This window comes from Capricornis sumatraensis, chromosome 2, assembly GCF_032405125.1.
Source record: "Capricornis sumatraensis isolate serow.1 chromosome 2, serow.2, whole genome shotgun sequence".
In the NCBI taxonomy this organism is placed as follows: Eukaryota; Metazoa; Chordata; class Mammalia; order Artiodactyla; family Bovidae; genus Capricornis; species Capricornis sumatraensis.
This window is the reverse complement of record NC_091070.1, coordinates 126478997-126497397: the sequence shown is the minus strand read 5'-3', so window position 1 is coordinate 126497397 and position 18401 is coordinate 126478997. Positions and strand designations below refer to the sequence as shown.

The following is an 18401-nucleotide window of genomic DNA, read 5'->3' as shown; positions in this document are numbered from 1 at the left end:
CAGAGGGTAAAGCGTCTGTCTACAACGCGGGAGACCCGGGTTCGATCCCTGGGTTGGCAAGACTCCTGGAGAAGGAAATGGCAATCCATTCCAGTACTATTTGCCTGGAAAATCCCATGGACAGAGGAGACTGGCAGGCTACAGTCCATGGGGTCGCAAAGAGTTGGACACGACTGAGTGATTTCACTTCACTCTTTTACTATATATTTTGAGTAATTTTCTCAGTGTCTCTTGAGTGTTGCAATTAACATCTTAATTTATAACTGTCTAGATTGGATTGATACTAAGGATTTCACTATTATATAAAATTTTTGCTCCATGTAGCTCTATTCCTTCTTTGTTTTATTGTCAAAACTTACATCTTTATACATTATAAGCACATAAATAAACTTTTATAATAGTGGTTTTATGTAGTTGCCTTTTAAATAAAAAAGGTCACAAAAATACATGTATACTGTCTTTTATATTTACCTATATTTTTCTCTTTACCAGTACTATGTATGTGTAACTGAATTACTGTGTAGCGTTCTTTTGTTTCAGCCTGAAGGATTCCCTTTAGATTTTCTTGTAGGGAATGTCTAAGAGCAACAAATTCTTTCAGTTTTTGTTTCCCTGGAACTATATTAATTTCTTCATTTTAGGATAATTTTACTGAAAAGAGGAATTTTTGGTTGATGATCTTTTTCTTTAAGCATTTTGAATATGTCATCTCACTGCCTTCTGACTCCACGTTTTCTGATGAGAAAATAGCTATTAGTCTTATTGGATATGTCAATTAAAAAATTTTAATTATGATATAGTTGATTAACAACGTTGTGCTTTAGGGTTTTTCTTTTCTTTTTTTTTTGAGGTCTCTCATATATGATGAGCCTTTTCTCATTGCTTGTGAGACTTTGTCTTCAGACAATTTGACCGTGATGTGTCTAGGTGTGGATCTCTGAGTTTATCTTACTCAAAGTTTGTTGAGATTTCTTGCAGTTGTAGATAGTTTAATCAGATTTGGTCAGTTTTAAGCCATTATTTCCTCAAATAATCTTCCAGCCCTTCTCTCCATTCCGTCTCAGACTCTCGTGTGTTAGTATGCCTGATGGTACCCTCTGAGGCTCTGTCCATTTTTCTTGATTCTTTTCTCTCTCTCTCCCCCAGACTGTGTCATCTCAACGGATCTATTTTCAAGCCAGTTCAAATAACTGCTGATTATTTCTTCTGCCAGCCAAAATTTGATCTTGAGCCTCATTAGCAAATTTTTCATTACAGTTATTATGCTTTCCAAATCCAGAATTTCTATGTGGTTCTTTAAAAGAATAATTTTTATGTATCGATAGTCTCTACTTCATGAAGCATCATTCTCATTTTGTGTTTTAGTTCTTTACACAAGGCTTCTCACTTTTTAAAACATAACAGCTGACTTAAAATTGTCTCTTTAAATGCAAAGTCTGGGTTTCCACAGGGATGGTTTCTATGGATTGCTTCCTCCTTTCCCATCCCTGTTTATGAGCCAAAATTCCCCTCTTCCCCACTCCCCCATGTCTTATAATTTTTTCTTGAAAGCTAGATACTTTAAAACAGTGTTATGTACAACTCTGGAAATTAGATCCTTGCCCCAGGACTTGTTATTGTTATTTCTGTTCTTGTTGCTATTCGTTCAGTGATTCCCCTGAACCATTTCTTTAAAGTTTATATTGTCACGCGTGGGGCTAATCTGCTTGTTAGGCTTAGAGTTCTCATAACTGGGCAGATGTGTTCTCAAGTGCTTTGCACTAATAGATCTTTCAGCCTCTGCTGAGGGCTGTACGGGCTCTATGTGCATACTGGCGAATGTTTTCAATGCTGCAGTAGCAAGCTTTTAATTCCACCTTACCCTGCACTCCCTGCTTGTGCAGAGCTTTTTGATCAGCAAGAGTGAGAGATCAGGGCTTTCTGAGTCCTTTTATGGGCCTGTCCATAGCCCTTCACAGGAGCGTGGCTTTCTAGATTCCAGAGAATATGTCAGAGCTCTTCAAAGCCCTCTATGGACTTCTCACTCTCCTTTCCCTTTTAACTCTTTGGTGTAGCTTCTTGTTTTTTGTCACTACTTCAACAGCTATGATGTTCAATTATCACCTCCTATGGGGAAAAGTCTGTTTGTAGGGAGTGAGTTCAGAATCAGACCAAATAAAGACAACCCTTGTTGAATAGAGATTTCTAGAAAATGGACAGACAGGTCAAATAATGACATTTTGTGATGGATCTTTTGGGGAGCTCTAGATCTATTCTTCTTTCAGTGGCTGCTGGCCTGCTGGTTTTCACTGCTATCATGCACGTGAGAGTGTTGATGTTCAAGGCTACCTTGGAGCTGGGGGAGGGGAGAGGAATGTGGCAAGTGAAATCACCACAATTCTTGCTGTTCTTCCCAAGATTATCTTTTTTTTTTTTTTTAATCTTCATATCATTATAGTCATTTGGTTGATTTCCAGACTTCTGAAAAGGCTGATTCTGTCAATAGGTCCAGTTTTCTAGTTGGTTTTAGAGAGCAGTAAGTGGATTTTTGAAGGGTCTTACTCCATCATTCTGGAAGCTTCTCGGATTCACTCTTTACCATTAGCCGGGCCAGAGAACTCTCCCTGGACCTTGACTAATTCTGAGGCTTCTCTGTGGTTTCAGGCATATTTAAGCATAGACACTGGTGACTGATTGAATTTGTAATTTTCCCAGGCTCCATAGGTCCTCAATAAAATAGACTCGAACTATCAGTTCAGTTCAGTTCATTTCAGTGGCCCAGTCATGTCTGATTCTTTGAAACCCCATGGACTGCAGCATGCCAGGCTTCCCTGTCCATCACCAACTCCCAGAACTTGCTAAAACTCATGTCTATCGAGTCAATGATGCCATCCAACCATCTTAGCCTCTGTCATCCCCTTCTCCTCCTGCCTTCAATATTTCCCAGCATCAGGGTCGTTTCAAATGAGTCAACTCTTCGCATCAGGTAGCCAAAGTATTGGAGCTTCAGCTTCAGCATCAATCCTTCCAGTGAATATTCAGGACTGATTTTCCTTAGGATTGACTGGTTGGATCTCCTTGCAGTCCACGGGACTCTCAAGAGTCTTCTCCAGCACCACAGTTCAAAATTATCAATTCTTCAGCGCTCAGCTTTCTTTATAGCCCAACTCTCACATCCACACATGACCACTGGAAAAATTATATCTTTGACTAGACAGACTCTGTTGACAAAGTAATGTCTCTGCTTTTTAATATGTCAGATTGACTGTAATTTACTAAAAGCTGCTGTGGACAGAAAAAGATGGCCTAACATTCCCAGAATTGAGACATATACACTAGGTGAAGCACCACCTAGAAAAGCCAAAAAGAAAACCTGTAAAAAGGAGATGGCTTTCCTTCTAGGAAGTTAGCCTGGAAAAACAGCTATGCTGAAACATACAGATTCAACACGACAAATATAGCAATGACTCCTATACATACATACATAGCAGTATGTATGTACAATATAGCAGCCAGTTCATGATTTTACATATCTATACTGCTCAGAGTTTAATATAAAATTTTCCTCTTTCAACTGATTTCACACACTGAGTAGAGGATAAGCCTCCCTCCATTATGACGTTTGTTTATGGTACTGCTGATAAGGAAAAGGACCTTTGAAGTCCTTTTCAGTAGTATTCCTAAGAATGCTTATTACATTTCTTTAACTTCTCCCAAAGGAGTCAAGTTCAGATTGGTATAGAAGAGTAGTCAAAATCTTATTCCAGTGTGCACGTGCGCATACACACACATCCCTGTCCCCAGGAAGACAATCTTCTGGTCTAGGGAAACAAGTTTCTGTTCCTAGACCCAAGGACAGAGGAAGATTTCCCATGGGAGATAAGAGACCCATTATTTGTCTTCTTGTCTCTCTGAAACCTCCCAACTGGGTGGATGTTCCCACCCCCAATTGTGAAACACTATAATCATAGACTGCCGGGAGAAATATCAATAACCTCAGCTATGCAGATGACACCACCCTTATGGCAGAAAATGAAGAGGAACTAAAAAGCCTCTTGATGAAAGTGAAAGAGGAGAGTGAAAAAGTTATCTTAAAGCCCAACATTCAGAAAACGAAGATCATGGCATCTGGTCCCATCACTTCATGGGAAATAGATGGGGAAACAGTGGAAACAGTGTCAGACTTTATTTTTTGGGGCTCCAAAATCACTGCAGATGGTGACTGCAGCCATGAAATTAAAAGACGCTTACTCCTTGGAAGAAAAGTTAAGACCAACCTAGACAGTATATTCAAAAGCAGAGACGTTACTCTGCTGACTAAGGTCCGTCTAGTCAAGGCTATAGTTTTTCCTGTGGTCCTGTATGGATGTGAGAGTTGGACTGTGAAGAAGGCTGAGTGCCGAAGAATTGATGCTTTTGAACTGTGGTGTTGGAAAAAGCTCTTGAGAGTCCCTTGGACTGTAAGGAGATCCAACCAGTCCATTCTGAAGGAGATCAACCCTGGGATTTCTTTGGAAGGAATGATGCTAAAGCGGAAGCTCCAGTACTTGACCACCTCAGGCGAAGGATTGACTCATTGGAAAAGACTCTGATGCTGGCAGGGATTGGGGGCAGGAAGAGAAGGGGATGACAGAGGATGAGATGGCTGGATGGCATCACGGACTCGATGGACATGAGTCTGAGTGAACTCCGGGAGATGGTGATTGACAGGGAGGCCTGGCGTGCTGCGATTCATGGGGTTGCAAAGAGTCGGACACGACTGAGGGACTGAACTGAACTGAACTGGCTGATAATCATAGACAACAATGGCTGTTATACCTACCTCCTCCTTGATGTTTTAATTAATCTTTTTAGTGCTGCTAAGGTATGCTGCTGCTGCTGCTAAGTAGCTTCAGTCGTGTCCGACTCTGTGCAACCCCATAGACAGCAGCCCACCAGGCTCCCCCGTCCCTCGGATTCTCCAGGCAAGAACACTGGAGTGGGTTGCCATTTCCTTCTCCAATGCATGAAAGTGAAAAGCGAAAGGGAAGTCGCTTAGTCATGTCTGACTCTTAGCAACCTCATGGACTGCAGCCTACCAGGCTCCTCTGTCCATGGGATTTTCCAGGCAAGAGTACTGGAGTGGGGCGCCATTGCCTTCTCCATGCTACGGTATAGCAGTGGCCAAAATCAAGCTCTTTCTCACTCTCTTTCACATTGCCTAAAATCCAGCCTCACTCAGCACACTGCTCAATATCCTTATGCTGGTGAGTAAGTAATGACACATGTGCCGAGGCCAATGAGGACGGGCAGAAGGTGTTTGTGAATGCCAGCTTTCAACTCTATAATATTATAGAACTATAAAATAAGTGTTGCTAAGCTTATTTGGAGTTCTTTTCCCTAATTGGGAGCTAAGATATGTGTGTTTCTCAATGAGGTGCAATAAATGTTTCAGGAGATGTAGGCAAAGATGCAGCTACACAATTGTATCAGACACTGAATGTCTCCAGATTGGATCTCTTTTCTGTTACATCTCTTCCTTCAGTGGTAACTTACATTGGTGCTAAAATTTCTTTGCCTGTATAGTTGTAACCAGCAGAGTCTAGGGCTATGATAAAAATAAGGCCTCATCACAGCATCAAGGATTTTTATGACATCTGGTAGGACAGGCAGTACTGAAATATGGATACTTTCTTTAAAAATGAACATTCCGATAGCACAGGAACTCTGCTAAATGTTATGTGGCAGCCTGGATGGGAGGAGAGTTTGGGGGAGAATGGATACATGCGTATGTAAGGTTGAGTTCCTTCTCTGTTCACCTGAAACCATCACAACATTGTTAATCAGCTATACCCCAATATAAAATAAAAGTTTTTTTTTAAATTGGATATTTTGAATGTTATATAGGGAAAAAAAGCATCCATTTCTCCAACTGCAGCCTTTCTTGGTCATCTCTCACTTTCAGCACCCTGCTTGTCCCACAAGGATCTGTACAATACGAGGGAGTATCAGGAGAGAAGGGAGGGATAAACTGGCTCCAGTAGCTTTCACAGTAACAAACATTTGTTATGGAAGTCTTTGTCCATTACCTTCTGCCTTTGCACCCTCGGTATCCTGTGACCCTAGATGTGACATCCTGGCACTTGTGTCCCTTCTCCAGCAAGTAGAAAGGCAAAGGCAAATCCCTCTAAGACTGGAGGGACTGCAGGCTGAGCCTGGGGCATTGTGTTTAATGGGGAAATGCAAGGAGGTGGAGGAGTTGCTAACAGCATTCCTCCCCAGCCCTCCAAAGACACAGCTGTGCTTCGCTTGGGCTCGTTCTCCCCCTAGACCACACAGAACACATGTGTCCTTCCATCCCGCAGGGATACAAGGTAAAGCGGGGACAGACTGGAGGTGGGTAGGGTGGGAGAGTGAGAATGAGTAAGAGGAGGCAGCAGGTGAAACTGGTCGGGGAGGGACCCAGCACTGAGTGCTCCTCACACCCACAGTGCCCATCACCTACCACTAAATGATCCCCGGCAAATACACTCCGGAGTGTAACTTTGATCCCCAGGTACCAAAGTACTGAAAGACAGGGAGGACACTGATTTTCTGTGATGGATTTTGGAAAGAAAGTAAATAAATGCAAAGATATTGAGAAGTGTGTTCTAAGATCAGTTGAGATGAGAGCAACAGCCAGGCATGTGGCGGGAATGTTCACTGCCCCAGATAGGTGTGCTTTCTCAGTCACAAACACACTTCGACACTTCCCTTTGGCACCCCTCATCTTGCTCGGACCCACCTGGTACGTTCCCTGTGGCTTTGCAATGATGGACGTCCCGTCCCCAAAGGTGGCACAGCAGCTACTGTCCTCGCAGTTGGTGATGATGGTGGCGTAGTGCGAGCTTTCAATCCGCATGCACTTCACCTGCCTGGCGATCCTCTGAGGACCTTCGGCTGTGGGCAGATGCAAAGGAGCAGGTCTGACAGGATGCACGCAAGGGGAACACGCCTGCCTGCCGACCGCCTGGCTGAGAACTCACTCCGTGGGGCTGCTGTACGGGCTACTGCTATATCAACTCGGAGCCCTTGTTTGAGAAGGCCTATTAGTTTAGTGTGCCATTTTTGTCCTCACCGTTCTTTTCGAGAAATTGAAAACATCCAGAAAAGCACAAAATATAATTTAACTATACATGTTTGCCAATCAGAATTTACACTCATTAATATTTTGCCATATTTGCTTCATTTTAAACATGTACGTAAGAGAGAAATTACAGGTAAAGTTCACATCTCTCCTTATCTCTGAGTTTATTTCTTTTTCTCACAATCCAGTATAATACTTTTATATAAATGTATATATCAGAAATATTTTGTTGCTTTAAATTTACATAAGTTATATATCACCCTGTGTATGATACTACTGGGCTTCCCTGGTGGCCCAGACAATAAAGAATCTGCCTGCAACTCAGGAGGCCTGGGTTCGATTTCTGGGTCAGGAAGATCCCCTGGAGAAGGGAATGGCTACCCACTCCAGTATTCTTGCCTGAAGAATTTCATGGACAGAGGAGCCTGGTGGGCTACAGTCCACGGGGTTGCCAAAGAATCGAACATGACTGAGCAACTGATACACCCTTGAATTTTTCACTTAATGTTTTGAGGCCTTTAGCCATCTTGATATATATGTGCCTATGTAAATAGGTACATGTGTGGGTACTTCATTTATTTTAATTGCTACATAGTATCCCTTTGTAAGAATAAACCACATTTTATTTTTCTGTTCTGCTGTTAATGGACATTTATGCTTTCCCAATATTTTAATATTATACTCAGTGTTGCAAGAAGCATGTCTGTACTTATCTCTTTGTGCAAATGTATGTATGAGTGTCTTTCCCAAGAAAAGGAAAAAGCTTTGAAAGCTATCCCAGGAAAATTAGAATGGACATTTCTCTGTTGGGGAGTCGACTTGCAGAGATATTTCCCAAACCATCCCCTATAACCCAATAAAAATAGAAACAAAACAAGAGTATCTTCCTATATATACCCAGATGGAGAATTAGTGTATCATGTGATATGCACTTTTCAATTCACCAGATATTTTAAAATTGCTCACCCAAGTGGCTTTGTAAATTTTCACTCTAACAGGGTATAAACGTTCCTCTCTTTCTACTCACTTGCCATTTTGTTGCATTTAATTTGGCAGTGAATCATTTAATACATTCAACAAATAAACCCTAGAATTAAACAAAAGTGAATCAGGGAATAAATTTTTTTTTCAAAATTTTTGTTTAAATTTTGCTTAGGAAGGGTGTTAGGCTTTTAGATAATATGAACAGACTCGAGTTCATTAGCAGCTGTCACTTGCTTTTCTGAGAACTGTCAGACAGAATTGAAGGAGGACATATCTGAGGTCCATGTAGGAAAATTGGGTTCCTTGAGGATCAAAGGAAACAGGTCTGAAATCTAATTGCTCAGTACAGTCGAGTCATGATTATTAACTTTTAGTTAATACCAATCCAGGTTGTAGCTTTTTAGTGGCAAAAATAGGAAAAGCACTATTACTATCCATTAGCTAACTAGAGCTGTTATCACTTCTATGTCAATTGAGGATAAAGACCATAATAAAGGTCCTCATTGGTTCTGGTTTGGACTGCCTAGGTATTCTTTGGTTGATTTGAGTTCTTAAAAAAAAAAAAAACAACTGTTTTTCTTACAAGTGTTTTGAAAAATCAGTGAAGTTTTCATCTATCCTATCCTAAAGACATAGAATATTATTATCTACTTGAAAAAGAATAAGTACATGTATATGTATAACTGAATCACTTTGCTGTGTACCTGAAACACAACAATACTAACAAACTGTCTGCTGCTGCTGCTTTGTTGCTTCAGTCGTGTCGAACTCTTTGAGACTCTACGTAGTCTGCCAGAAAAATTAAAGCTTACCTGTCTCTTGATCCTCCGAAGAAATAGTCGGATCTTCATAAACTTGATAAAAGGTTGTGATTCTGGTACCATCAGCATGATCCACGATCCGAGTACCATCTTTCTTTTCGATGATGATCACTTTGTCTTCTCGAGTTGTCATAACCTGAACATCCAAAGGCAGAGCACCATCATTGGCTCAGCTGGTTGGTTAATCCCAAGTTTGCTTACTTTGACACCCCAGTGATCACCATCAAAAGCCTGATTATTTAAAAGTGAAAGTTTGATCTCATTTGCTTGATCTAATCTTTATAACAATCCTGGAGGAAACTCAGGCTTAGAGCAGGTAAGTAACTTGCCCAAAGTCACTTAGTATGTGCCAGAGCTGATGCTGGACTAAGACTGTCTTCCTTCAGCAGTGATGCTCCTTCTGTGGTCACACATTTGTGAGTCAAAAGCTAATGTCAGGAGTGATCTGACCCAGGTACATGCAGGAAGATGACCTCAGGTCCTGTTCCCTTAGAAACTACAGGTTTAAGATAAGCCAGGGACCACTGGTGTCTGTAGTGAGGGTTCTGATGTGGTCTGCTTCCCCTGAGGATGCAATGCCGGAGCCTGGATTTTGTGTGTTGGTACAGGGAGCCATGGGTGAAAGGTTGGTACAGGGAAACATGGATGAAAGGTGTGCTGGACACAAAGGAACTCAGAGACCAATGAGCAGAGTGGTGGGAGCAAGGCTAGAAGGTGAGGGACCATACCGGGAAGCTTGTTAAGTCATATTAAGGACTCAGTTGTTATCCAAAGGGGGAAAAGCAGTACAGAAGAGTTTTAGGTATGTGGACTAGAGCCGGAAACACAGAAAGAATTTAGTCCTAGTAAGTGCTTCAATTTGAAAGAACACTGAGCCCTTTGTTTCCTGTAGCCAGATGGTTCAGAGGAGCTCTAAACCCCCAGCTGCACATGTGTGTGTGAAGGTGTGGTGGGCATGGAGATGCACTGCCCAGGTCTCTCTTCAAGACAGGACTTGCTCCCCACCTGTGGGGAGGGAAGTTGGCAAACAGCCTCCAGATGTCTGTTCTTCTAGTACCTGCCTCAACTGCAAAGAGATGCCTTGCCTGACTTCACTGTTCTGCTGAGGCAGAGATACACTGATCTGGCTCCTGCTCCCCGACTTGGGACACTGGGACAGATGACACTGGCTCCTGAGCCCCTGCCAGTGGAACTTTGTGGTGTCTCCACCATAGCTCGCCTTCTCTCTCTGCCCATTCCTGCTTCCCCTCTGCTTCGTTTCACAAATGGTGTCTCTTAGAAACATCTTATACAAGCAAACTTCATGTTTGCTACTGCAGATCCCAACTGGCAACAATGCACTCCAGTTGTATAATGCATATTATAGGCAAAAGGAGAAGAGGGCAGCAGAGGATGAGATGGTTGGATGGCATCACCAACTCAAAGGACATGAGTTTGAGCAAACTCCGGGAGATAGTGAAGGACAGGGAAGCCTGGTGTGTTGTAGCCCATGAAGTCACCAAGAGTAGGACATGACTTTGCGACTGAACAACAGCAATGCATATTTTAAAATCATTGGGTACTTTCTACCTTGTACTGCCGTAACTGTAAGGGACACAGTTTTCTCATTTTCAGATGAATATGAAGTTTGCTAGCTGTTTTCTGACTCGTGTCTAGGGCTTTTGGGAGAAGATGATAATTATATTTGTATCTTTTTATGGTAGGCAGAAAATAATATATTTCAGAGAGAAGTCCATGCTAATCTTTAAGTTCTTCTCTTTCACACTTTCAGCCAATGATACAGATGTGTATATCTATATCTATCCATCTACTGAATGTATATAATGAGGAATACTGCTGTAGAATGCAGGATTGAGAACATGAGATTTGGAGTTAACCTGCCCAAGTTCAATTTCTGACTCCACAGGTGATTTAGGCAAGTTGCTTACCTTCTCTGTATTCTAGTTTCCTCATCTGCAAAATGGAGCCAACATCAGCATATTTTCCAGAGACATTATATGGATTAAAGGAGAGGATGCTGGTAAAGTGGTTCACATTTAATTGGTCAAGTTAGCAATGCTAAATACTAGCTCTTTATCTAGTATAGAAATTTACAGATTATTACTTAGAACTCTTCTAACATTTCATGACATCACATAACACTGACATTTTCTGGTCACCATAGGCTCAGGAAATAATCATTTTTAGTGGTAGCAAGAACACAACAGCAAGAATATTTCCTGAACACCTGATAGTGTTAATCTGGTATTAATCTTCCCAAGTATTTTAGGTAATGACCATAATCTTCATTTTAGGAATAAGAAAACCTAAATTAGAAATAGTCAAAGCCATGCCTCTTGTAAGAAGCGTGGCTGGGGTTCAAAGCCATGTCTGCCTCATTGCAAGGTTAGTGCCACTCCTGTAAAATGTGATACTTCATGTCACTTTTGATCTTGTTTCATATGACCATTGGCTTTTACTTGCATAATGGTTAAGCACATGAGACCTAGAATGCAACCTTGGAGTCCACATTCTAAATCTACCACTTGCTGAGTGATTTTGGAAAAATTATTTAGCCTGTTTGTAGCTTCTTTGTCTCATATGTAAAATGGAAACAGCAATAGTTTCTTGTGAGAATTAGATAAGTTATATCTGGAAACCACTGAACAAGGCCTGGGATGGTGCTGCTGCTGCTGCTAAGTCGCTTCAGTCATGTCCGACTCTGTGTGACCCCACAGACGGCAGCCCACCAGGCTCCCCCGTCCCTGGGATTCTCCAGGCAAGAACACTGGACTGGGTTGCCATTTCCTTCTCCAATGCATGAAAGTAAAAAGTGAAAGTGAAGTTGCTCAGTCGTGTCCGACTCTTTGCGACCCCATGGACTGCAGCCCACCAGGCTCCTCTGTCCATGGATTTTCCAGGCAAGAGTACTGAGTGCTCAGTAAATGTTGTTACCATTGTTGTGATTAGACTGTTGGGTGTCTATGTTTGAATCCAGGCTCGCAACTGTCAATTTGTGCTTCCCATAATGGTCCTAGGTGTCAGTAAAGGAAGGGGCTTCCCTGGTGGCTCAGTGGAAAAGAGTCTGCCTGCCAATGCAGGAGACCTGGGTTCAATTCCTGGGTCAGGAAGATCCCTTGGAGAAGGAAATAGCAACCCACTCCAGGGGAAATCCTTGCCTGGGAAATCTCATGGACAGACGAGCCTGGCAGGCTACAATCCATGGGGTCGCAGAGAGTTGGACACGGCTTAGTGACTAAACCACCACCACTACCAGTAAAAGAAAGTAAGGGTCATTAACTAAGACATATCAAATTTGCATATTGAACCAAATAATCTGTATTGAGGCTGAATTAAAGTGAGCTATTTGAAGTGACCAAAGCCATCCTGAGATAATATATATTTTGAATCTCATAAGAAAGAACTAGCAAACAAGGTAGAAGGGTATGAAATTGTTACAGAAGTAGGCTGAAGAAGACAGGAAAACACATTTGGTAAGATAATGAAATTTATCTCAATGGGAAGCAGACATTCTGTTTCTGACTAGCAGTATGTGGTTGTAAACAAAGGTTGGAAGTCCAAAAACTAGAGACAAGGCATGCAGGAAATTCTTTGTCTTTTTTAGATTTAGAGGTGCAAAGCTCCATGTAAGATGATAGAGGAATAGCTGAAGAATGGAAAGAGCCCAGTTTTTAGTCACCAATCACTGACTACAAACCTGGTTCCAGCACTTTCTGGCCACATTACTTCATTTGCTGAGGCTTACCTTCCTTGTCTGTATAATATACATTGGTGTGAGGCCTGAATAGAGAATGTATGCAAGATGGCTAACAGAAAGCCTGGCCCATAGAAAATGCTATTGTACATCCCAGGGGTTTAAATTTCACATCTGCTTCACAGATAAACAAAACCATTATTTTCTATACCACTCATATATCACTTTTTCTTAGGTTACAAATAAAATCTTCTTATAGAGGCTTTATGGCATTGTTGAATTTTTGAGTTATTTGATATAAGCATCTCATTAAATATACTGTAAATTATTTGAAGTCAAGGATCATGAACAAATTTCTACAATTCATGTCAGGTACATACGAGAAGTAGAAGCAAGGCAGAGCCCCACATGCCTAGAATATAAGGCATACAGACAAATACATTTAACATGAAGAAATATAGGATATCACTAATCATATGCCTTAAAAGTGGAATAGAAAACTCATCATCTGTCTCTTACTTCAAGAATTAGTATTTCATGATACATTACTCTGGGTCAAATAAACCACACAGTAGTTTTCGATTTGGAAAGATGAATCCATCTATTTATACATAAGTCGGCTACTTAACAGATAGTTATTGAAAATTTATTATTTGCCAGGCATTCTTCCACATGTTGTTTTACAACTCTAATGATTTAGAAAAATTTGTAACATACAATAGTTTGTCATACCGTTCCATTGACAGGATCTGTGGCTTTAAAGGATAAAAATGGGGCCAAGTCTGCTACTCTTTCTGATCCTTTGGTGCCAATCCGATTTCCTTGAGGTGTAGTTGTAAACCAGGTGCCTAAGTGAACATCCATAGGAGTTATTGTTTGAACTGTTTCTGGGGGAAGTTCATGGCTTTCATTTTTATGTGCCATAGATGACTGATTTTTCTGAATTTTTCCTGTGGGAGTTCAAGTAAATCAAATACAACAATTTAACTATAATATCACTTTACATAGAATTATTCATTAAGTTTTAATACAGTGTAGGCTACCTCAGACACTGTTGCATAGAAAGTCCAAGTGGTAGTCATCAGTTATATTATTTCTCAAGTAGGAAAAAAACAGCTTATGAATATCTTATTCTTGGCACTTGAACCTTGTCTGGATTCCCATCACCTCCCACAAATATATACATGCAGAGAAAGTTCACTGTCTATGGAACAATACACATTATTATCAATTCTCTACACTTTTAAGTCATGCTTACCTCTCCCCAGATTCCAGGTTTGGAGCCCTGTACCCAGCTTTTTAAAGTCTACATTTTCTCCCATGTATCTGTCAAGATTTCAGATTCGTTTTCTTTGACTTACTATACTCTAGTATGATAGAGTATAATTTTAACTCTCCATTCCCCTAATTTTGTCATATTTCAGTTCCAGGAAACATCTCTCTGCAGCCCTGGATCTGGAGAACATTACCAATCAAGCATATCATTGGCCTCTCATACAGAGAGGATTTGTCCAGTTTAATTACTACACTTAAAACCATCTGTTATGCACATCCCTCTCAAACCGCCCCCCCCCTCCCCACCATTAAATTGGAACAAGAAGACAGAACGGAGGAAACTCACATGGAACCCTGTAAATATTATCTCAGTTCCTCTATCAAGGTAGATTTACTCTATTTGTATAAGTAACAAGTAATCTGTAGACAAGATCTGCCTGTATTGTCAAGCATCAATGATGAAGTAAATTCAGACTGAGGAAAAAAAAATTGCAAAAAAGATGGTGAAGGATTGTTGTCTCCAGGGAGGTTGTTTAGATTTAAACCATGAAATGTGCAACAGGGCATGGATCTTGGTGTTAGATGCTGACTCAACTAACAGGGGGAACCAAAGAAGAAAGATACATTTAGATACATTTAAGCCTTTCCATTGCCCTAAGACTTAATTTGGACATTTTAGTATTTCCAGAGGACTGAAAGAGAACTGAAAGATAGACATGTAGAAATTATTTAGAATGAAGCTCAAAGAGCCAATGTAAAGAGAGGTAAAAGTTCTCTAACATAATTGGAATTATAGAAGAAGAGGAGAGAGAAATGGATCAGAAGCAATACTTAAAAAAGATAATTATTGAGAAAGTTCCAGAACCAATGAAACATACTAATCTACATATTCAAGAAGGCCATTATAGTCTCATTTGGGTAAATAAAAAGAAACACATACCACTGCAGATGGTGATTGCAGCCATGAAATTAAAAGACGCTTATTCCTTGCAAGGGAAGTTATGACCAACCTGGACAGCATATTAAAAAGCAGGGACATTACTTTGCCAACAAAGGTCCATCTAGTCAAGGCTATGGCTTTTCCAGTAGTCATGTATGGATGTGAGAGTTGGACTATAAAGAAAGCTGAGTGCAGAAGAATTGATGCTTTTGAACTGTGGTGTTGGAGAAGACTCTTGAGAGTCCGTTGGACTGCAAGGAGATCCAACCAGTCGATCCTAAAGGAGATCAGTCCTGGGTGTTCATTGGAAGGACTGATGTTGAAGCTGAAACTCCAATACTTTGGCCACCTGATGGGAAGAACTGACTCATTGGAAAAAACCCTGATGTTGGGAAAGATTGAAGGCAGGAGGAGAAGGGGATGACAGAGGATGAGATGGTTACACGTCATCACCAACTCAATGGACATGAGTTTGGGTAAACTCTGGGAGTTGGTGATGGACAGGGAGGCCTGGCGTGCTGCCGTTCATGGGATTGCAAATAGTCGGACATGACTGAGTGACTGAACTGAACTGATACCTAGTTAAATCATATTGACACTGCATTAAAAAAGAAAATGTTTTAAAGGCGGCCAGATTATCTTCTAAGCAACAACAATTAGATAGACAGACAACTTTTCAACAGTAAAAATGAATGCAGGACTAGTATGAAGAATTATTGTCCACATCAGTCAGTTCACTCAGTCATGTCCAACTCTTCCCTGTCCATCACCAACTCCCAGAGCTTGCTCAAACTCATCAAGTCAGTGATGCCATCCAACCATCTTATTCTCTGTTGTTCCCTTCTCCTCCTGCTTTGAATCTTTCCCAGCATCAGGGTCTTTTCAAATGAGTCAGTTCTTTGCATCAGGTGGCCAATGTATTGGAGTTTCAGCTTCAACATCAGTCCTTCCAATGAATATTCAGGACTGATTTCTTTCAGGATGGAGTGGGTTGGATCTCCTTGCAGTCCAAGGGACTCTCAAGGGTCTTTTCCAACAACACAGTTCAAAAGCATCAATTCTTTGGTGCTCAGCTTTCTTTGTGGTCCAGCTCTCACATCCATACATGACTACTGGAAAAACCATAGCTTTGACTAGATGGACCTCTGTCAGCAAAGTAATTTCTCTGCTTTTTAATACACTGTCTAGATTGGTCATAGCTTTTCTTCCAAGGAGCAAGTGTCTTTTAATTTCATGGCTGCAGTCATCATCTGCAGTGATTTTGGAACCCCCATTGTTTCTCCATCTATTTGCCAGGAAGTGATGAGACTGGATGCCATGATCTCAGTTTTTTGAACGCAGAATTTTAAGCCAACTTTTTCCATTTCCTCTTTCACTTTCATCAAGAGACTCTTTAGTTCTTTATTGCCCACATACTAAGAGGAAATACCTGTCAGTCTAAAATTCTATACCTAGTGCAATTATCTTTCAAGAATGTTGTTGTTTAGTTGCTAAGTCATGTCTGAATCTTTTGCCACCCCATGATCTGCAGTACACCAGGTTCTTCTGTCCATGGGATTTCCCAGGAAAGAATACTAGAGTGAGTTGCCATTTCCTTCTCTCAGGGATCTTCCCGAATCAGGGATCTAACTTGTGTCTCCTGCACTGGCAGGAGGATTCTTTACCAGTGGGTCACCTAGGAAGCCCCTTTAAGAATGAGGACAACATAAAGATATTTTCAGAAAATATGGTATGTAATAAGTAGCCTAAAATCTCCAGTTAAAACACAGAATCATCTAATTTTAAAATATACACCTACATGAGTTTGAGCAAACTCCGGGAGTTGGTGATAGACAAGGAAGCCTGGCATGCTGCAGTCCATGGGGTCTCAAAGAGTCAGACATGACTGAGTGACTGACTGATATTATGCTCACAAGGGGGATTCCCAGGTGATTCAGTGATAAAGAATCCACCTGCCAGTGCAGGAGTTGCATAAGATGGGGGTTCATTCTCTTGGTCAGGAAGATCCCCTGAAAGAGGAAATGGTAACCCACTCCAGTATTCTTGATGGGATAATCCAATGGACGGAGAGCCTGGTTGGATTATACTTCATGGGATTGCAAAGAGTCAGACATGATTGAAGCAAGTGAACACACACACACACTGCTCACAAGAGACATTTTTAAACATAAACCACAGAAAGTAAAATAAAGTGTGGAAAACGTTATACTGGGAAAGTACTAAACAATAGCTGGTGTAGCTATAATAATATAAGCAAAATCAATATTAGGGCAAAAAACCAGAATCCTAGAATAAAAAGTCATTGTATACTGATAAAATGTTAAATTGCTCATAAAGATAAAACATTCTATATTTTTAAGTATCTAAAATCATATTTTCAAAATATACAAAAGCAAATCTGAAAACAATGAAAGGACTTAGATTATTTCAGATTTGAAGAACTAAGGATTAAATGATAAGGAGTGAAGAAGCTATTCTACCCTTTCAAAAACTTTAAATATACTTCTACTGAATAAATTGACATTGTACATTAAAAAGTCTGTAAGGATATAGAATAAAAATGGTCAAAGTTTGAAGATGGGGCAAATATGGCCTACTGTCTGTTTCTAAAAAGTCTGTGAAGTGATAATTCTTTGTACATTTCTACATAATTTAAAAAACCAAAGGATATTAATTTTTAGTTGGAGGAAAGCTGCTTAACAATGCTGTGTTGGTTTCCGCCATTCAACAATGCAAATTCACCATAATTATACTTGTATCATCTCCCTCTTGAGCCTCCCTCCCCTCCCCCCACTTCACCCCTTTAGGTCATCACAGAGCATCAGACTGAGCTCCCTGTATTATACAGCAACTTTATGCCAGCTATCTATTTTACACATGGTAGTACATATATGTCAATGCTAATTTCTCCAATCATCCCACTCTTTCCTTTACCCACTGTGACCACAAGTCCATTCTCTCTATATATCTGCATCTGCATTCCTTCCCTGCAAATAGGCTCATCAATACCATTTTTCTAGATTCCATATGTACATGTTAATATACAATATTTGTTTTTCTCTTTCTGACTTACTTCACTCTGCAAAATAGGTTCTAAGTTCACCCATCTCCCTGGAACAGACTCAGATTTGTTATTTTTTATGGATGAGTAATAGTCCATTATATACATATATATATGCCACATCTTCTTTATCCATTCATCTGTTGATGGACATCTAGGTTACATCCATGTCCTAGCTACTGTAAACAGTGCTGCTATGAACACTGGGGTACATGTCTTTTTCAATTACGGTTTTCTCAGAGTGAATGCTCAGTAGTGGGATTGTTGGGTCATATGGTAGTTTTATTTCTCATTTTTTAAGGAATCTCCATACTGTTTTCCACAGTGGCTGTTGCAGTTTACATTCCCACCAACGATAAAAGAGGGTTCCCTTTTCTCCGCATCCTTTCCAGCATTTATTATTTGCAGATTTTTTGATGATGGCCATTCTGACTGGTGTGAGATGACATCTCATTGTAGTTTTAATTTGCATTTCTCTAATAATTTGTGAGGCTTCCCCAATGGCTCAGCAGGTAAAGAACCTGCCTGGAATGGAGGAGACA

The 18401-nt window shown here is 40.6% G+C and overlaps 1 protein-coding gene across 1 annotated transcript in view; it reads right to left on the bottom strand.

Annotated features, from left to right (window-relative positions):
• Nucleotides 1-18401, bottom strand: part of SPAG17 (sperm associated antigen 17) — a 250892-nt gene that overhangs the window by 47068 nt on the left and 185423 nt on the right. The window contains exons 29-31 of the mRNA XM_068966033.1: nt 13316-13533; nt 8881-9025; nt 6743-6897 (exon numbers count right to left, since the gene is read on the bottom strand). Coding sequence (XP_068822134.1) covers nt 6743-6897; nt 8881-9025; nt 13316-13533 — 518 coding nt within the window. The remainder of the gene's footprint in view (nt 1-6742; nt 6898-8880; nt 9026-13315; nt 13534-18401) is intronic.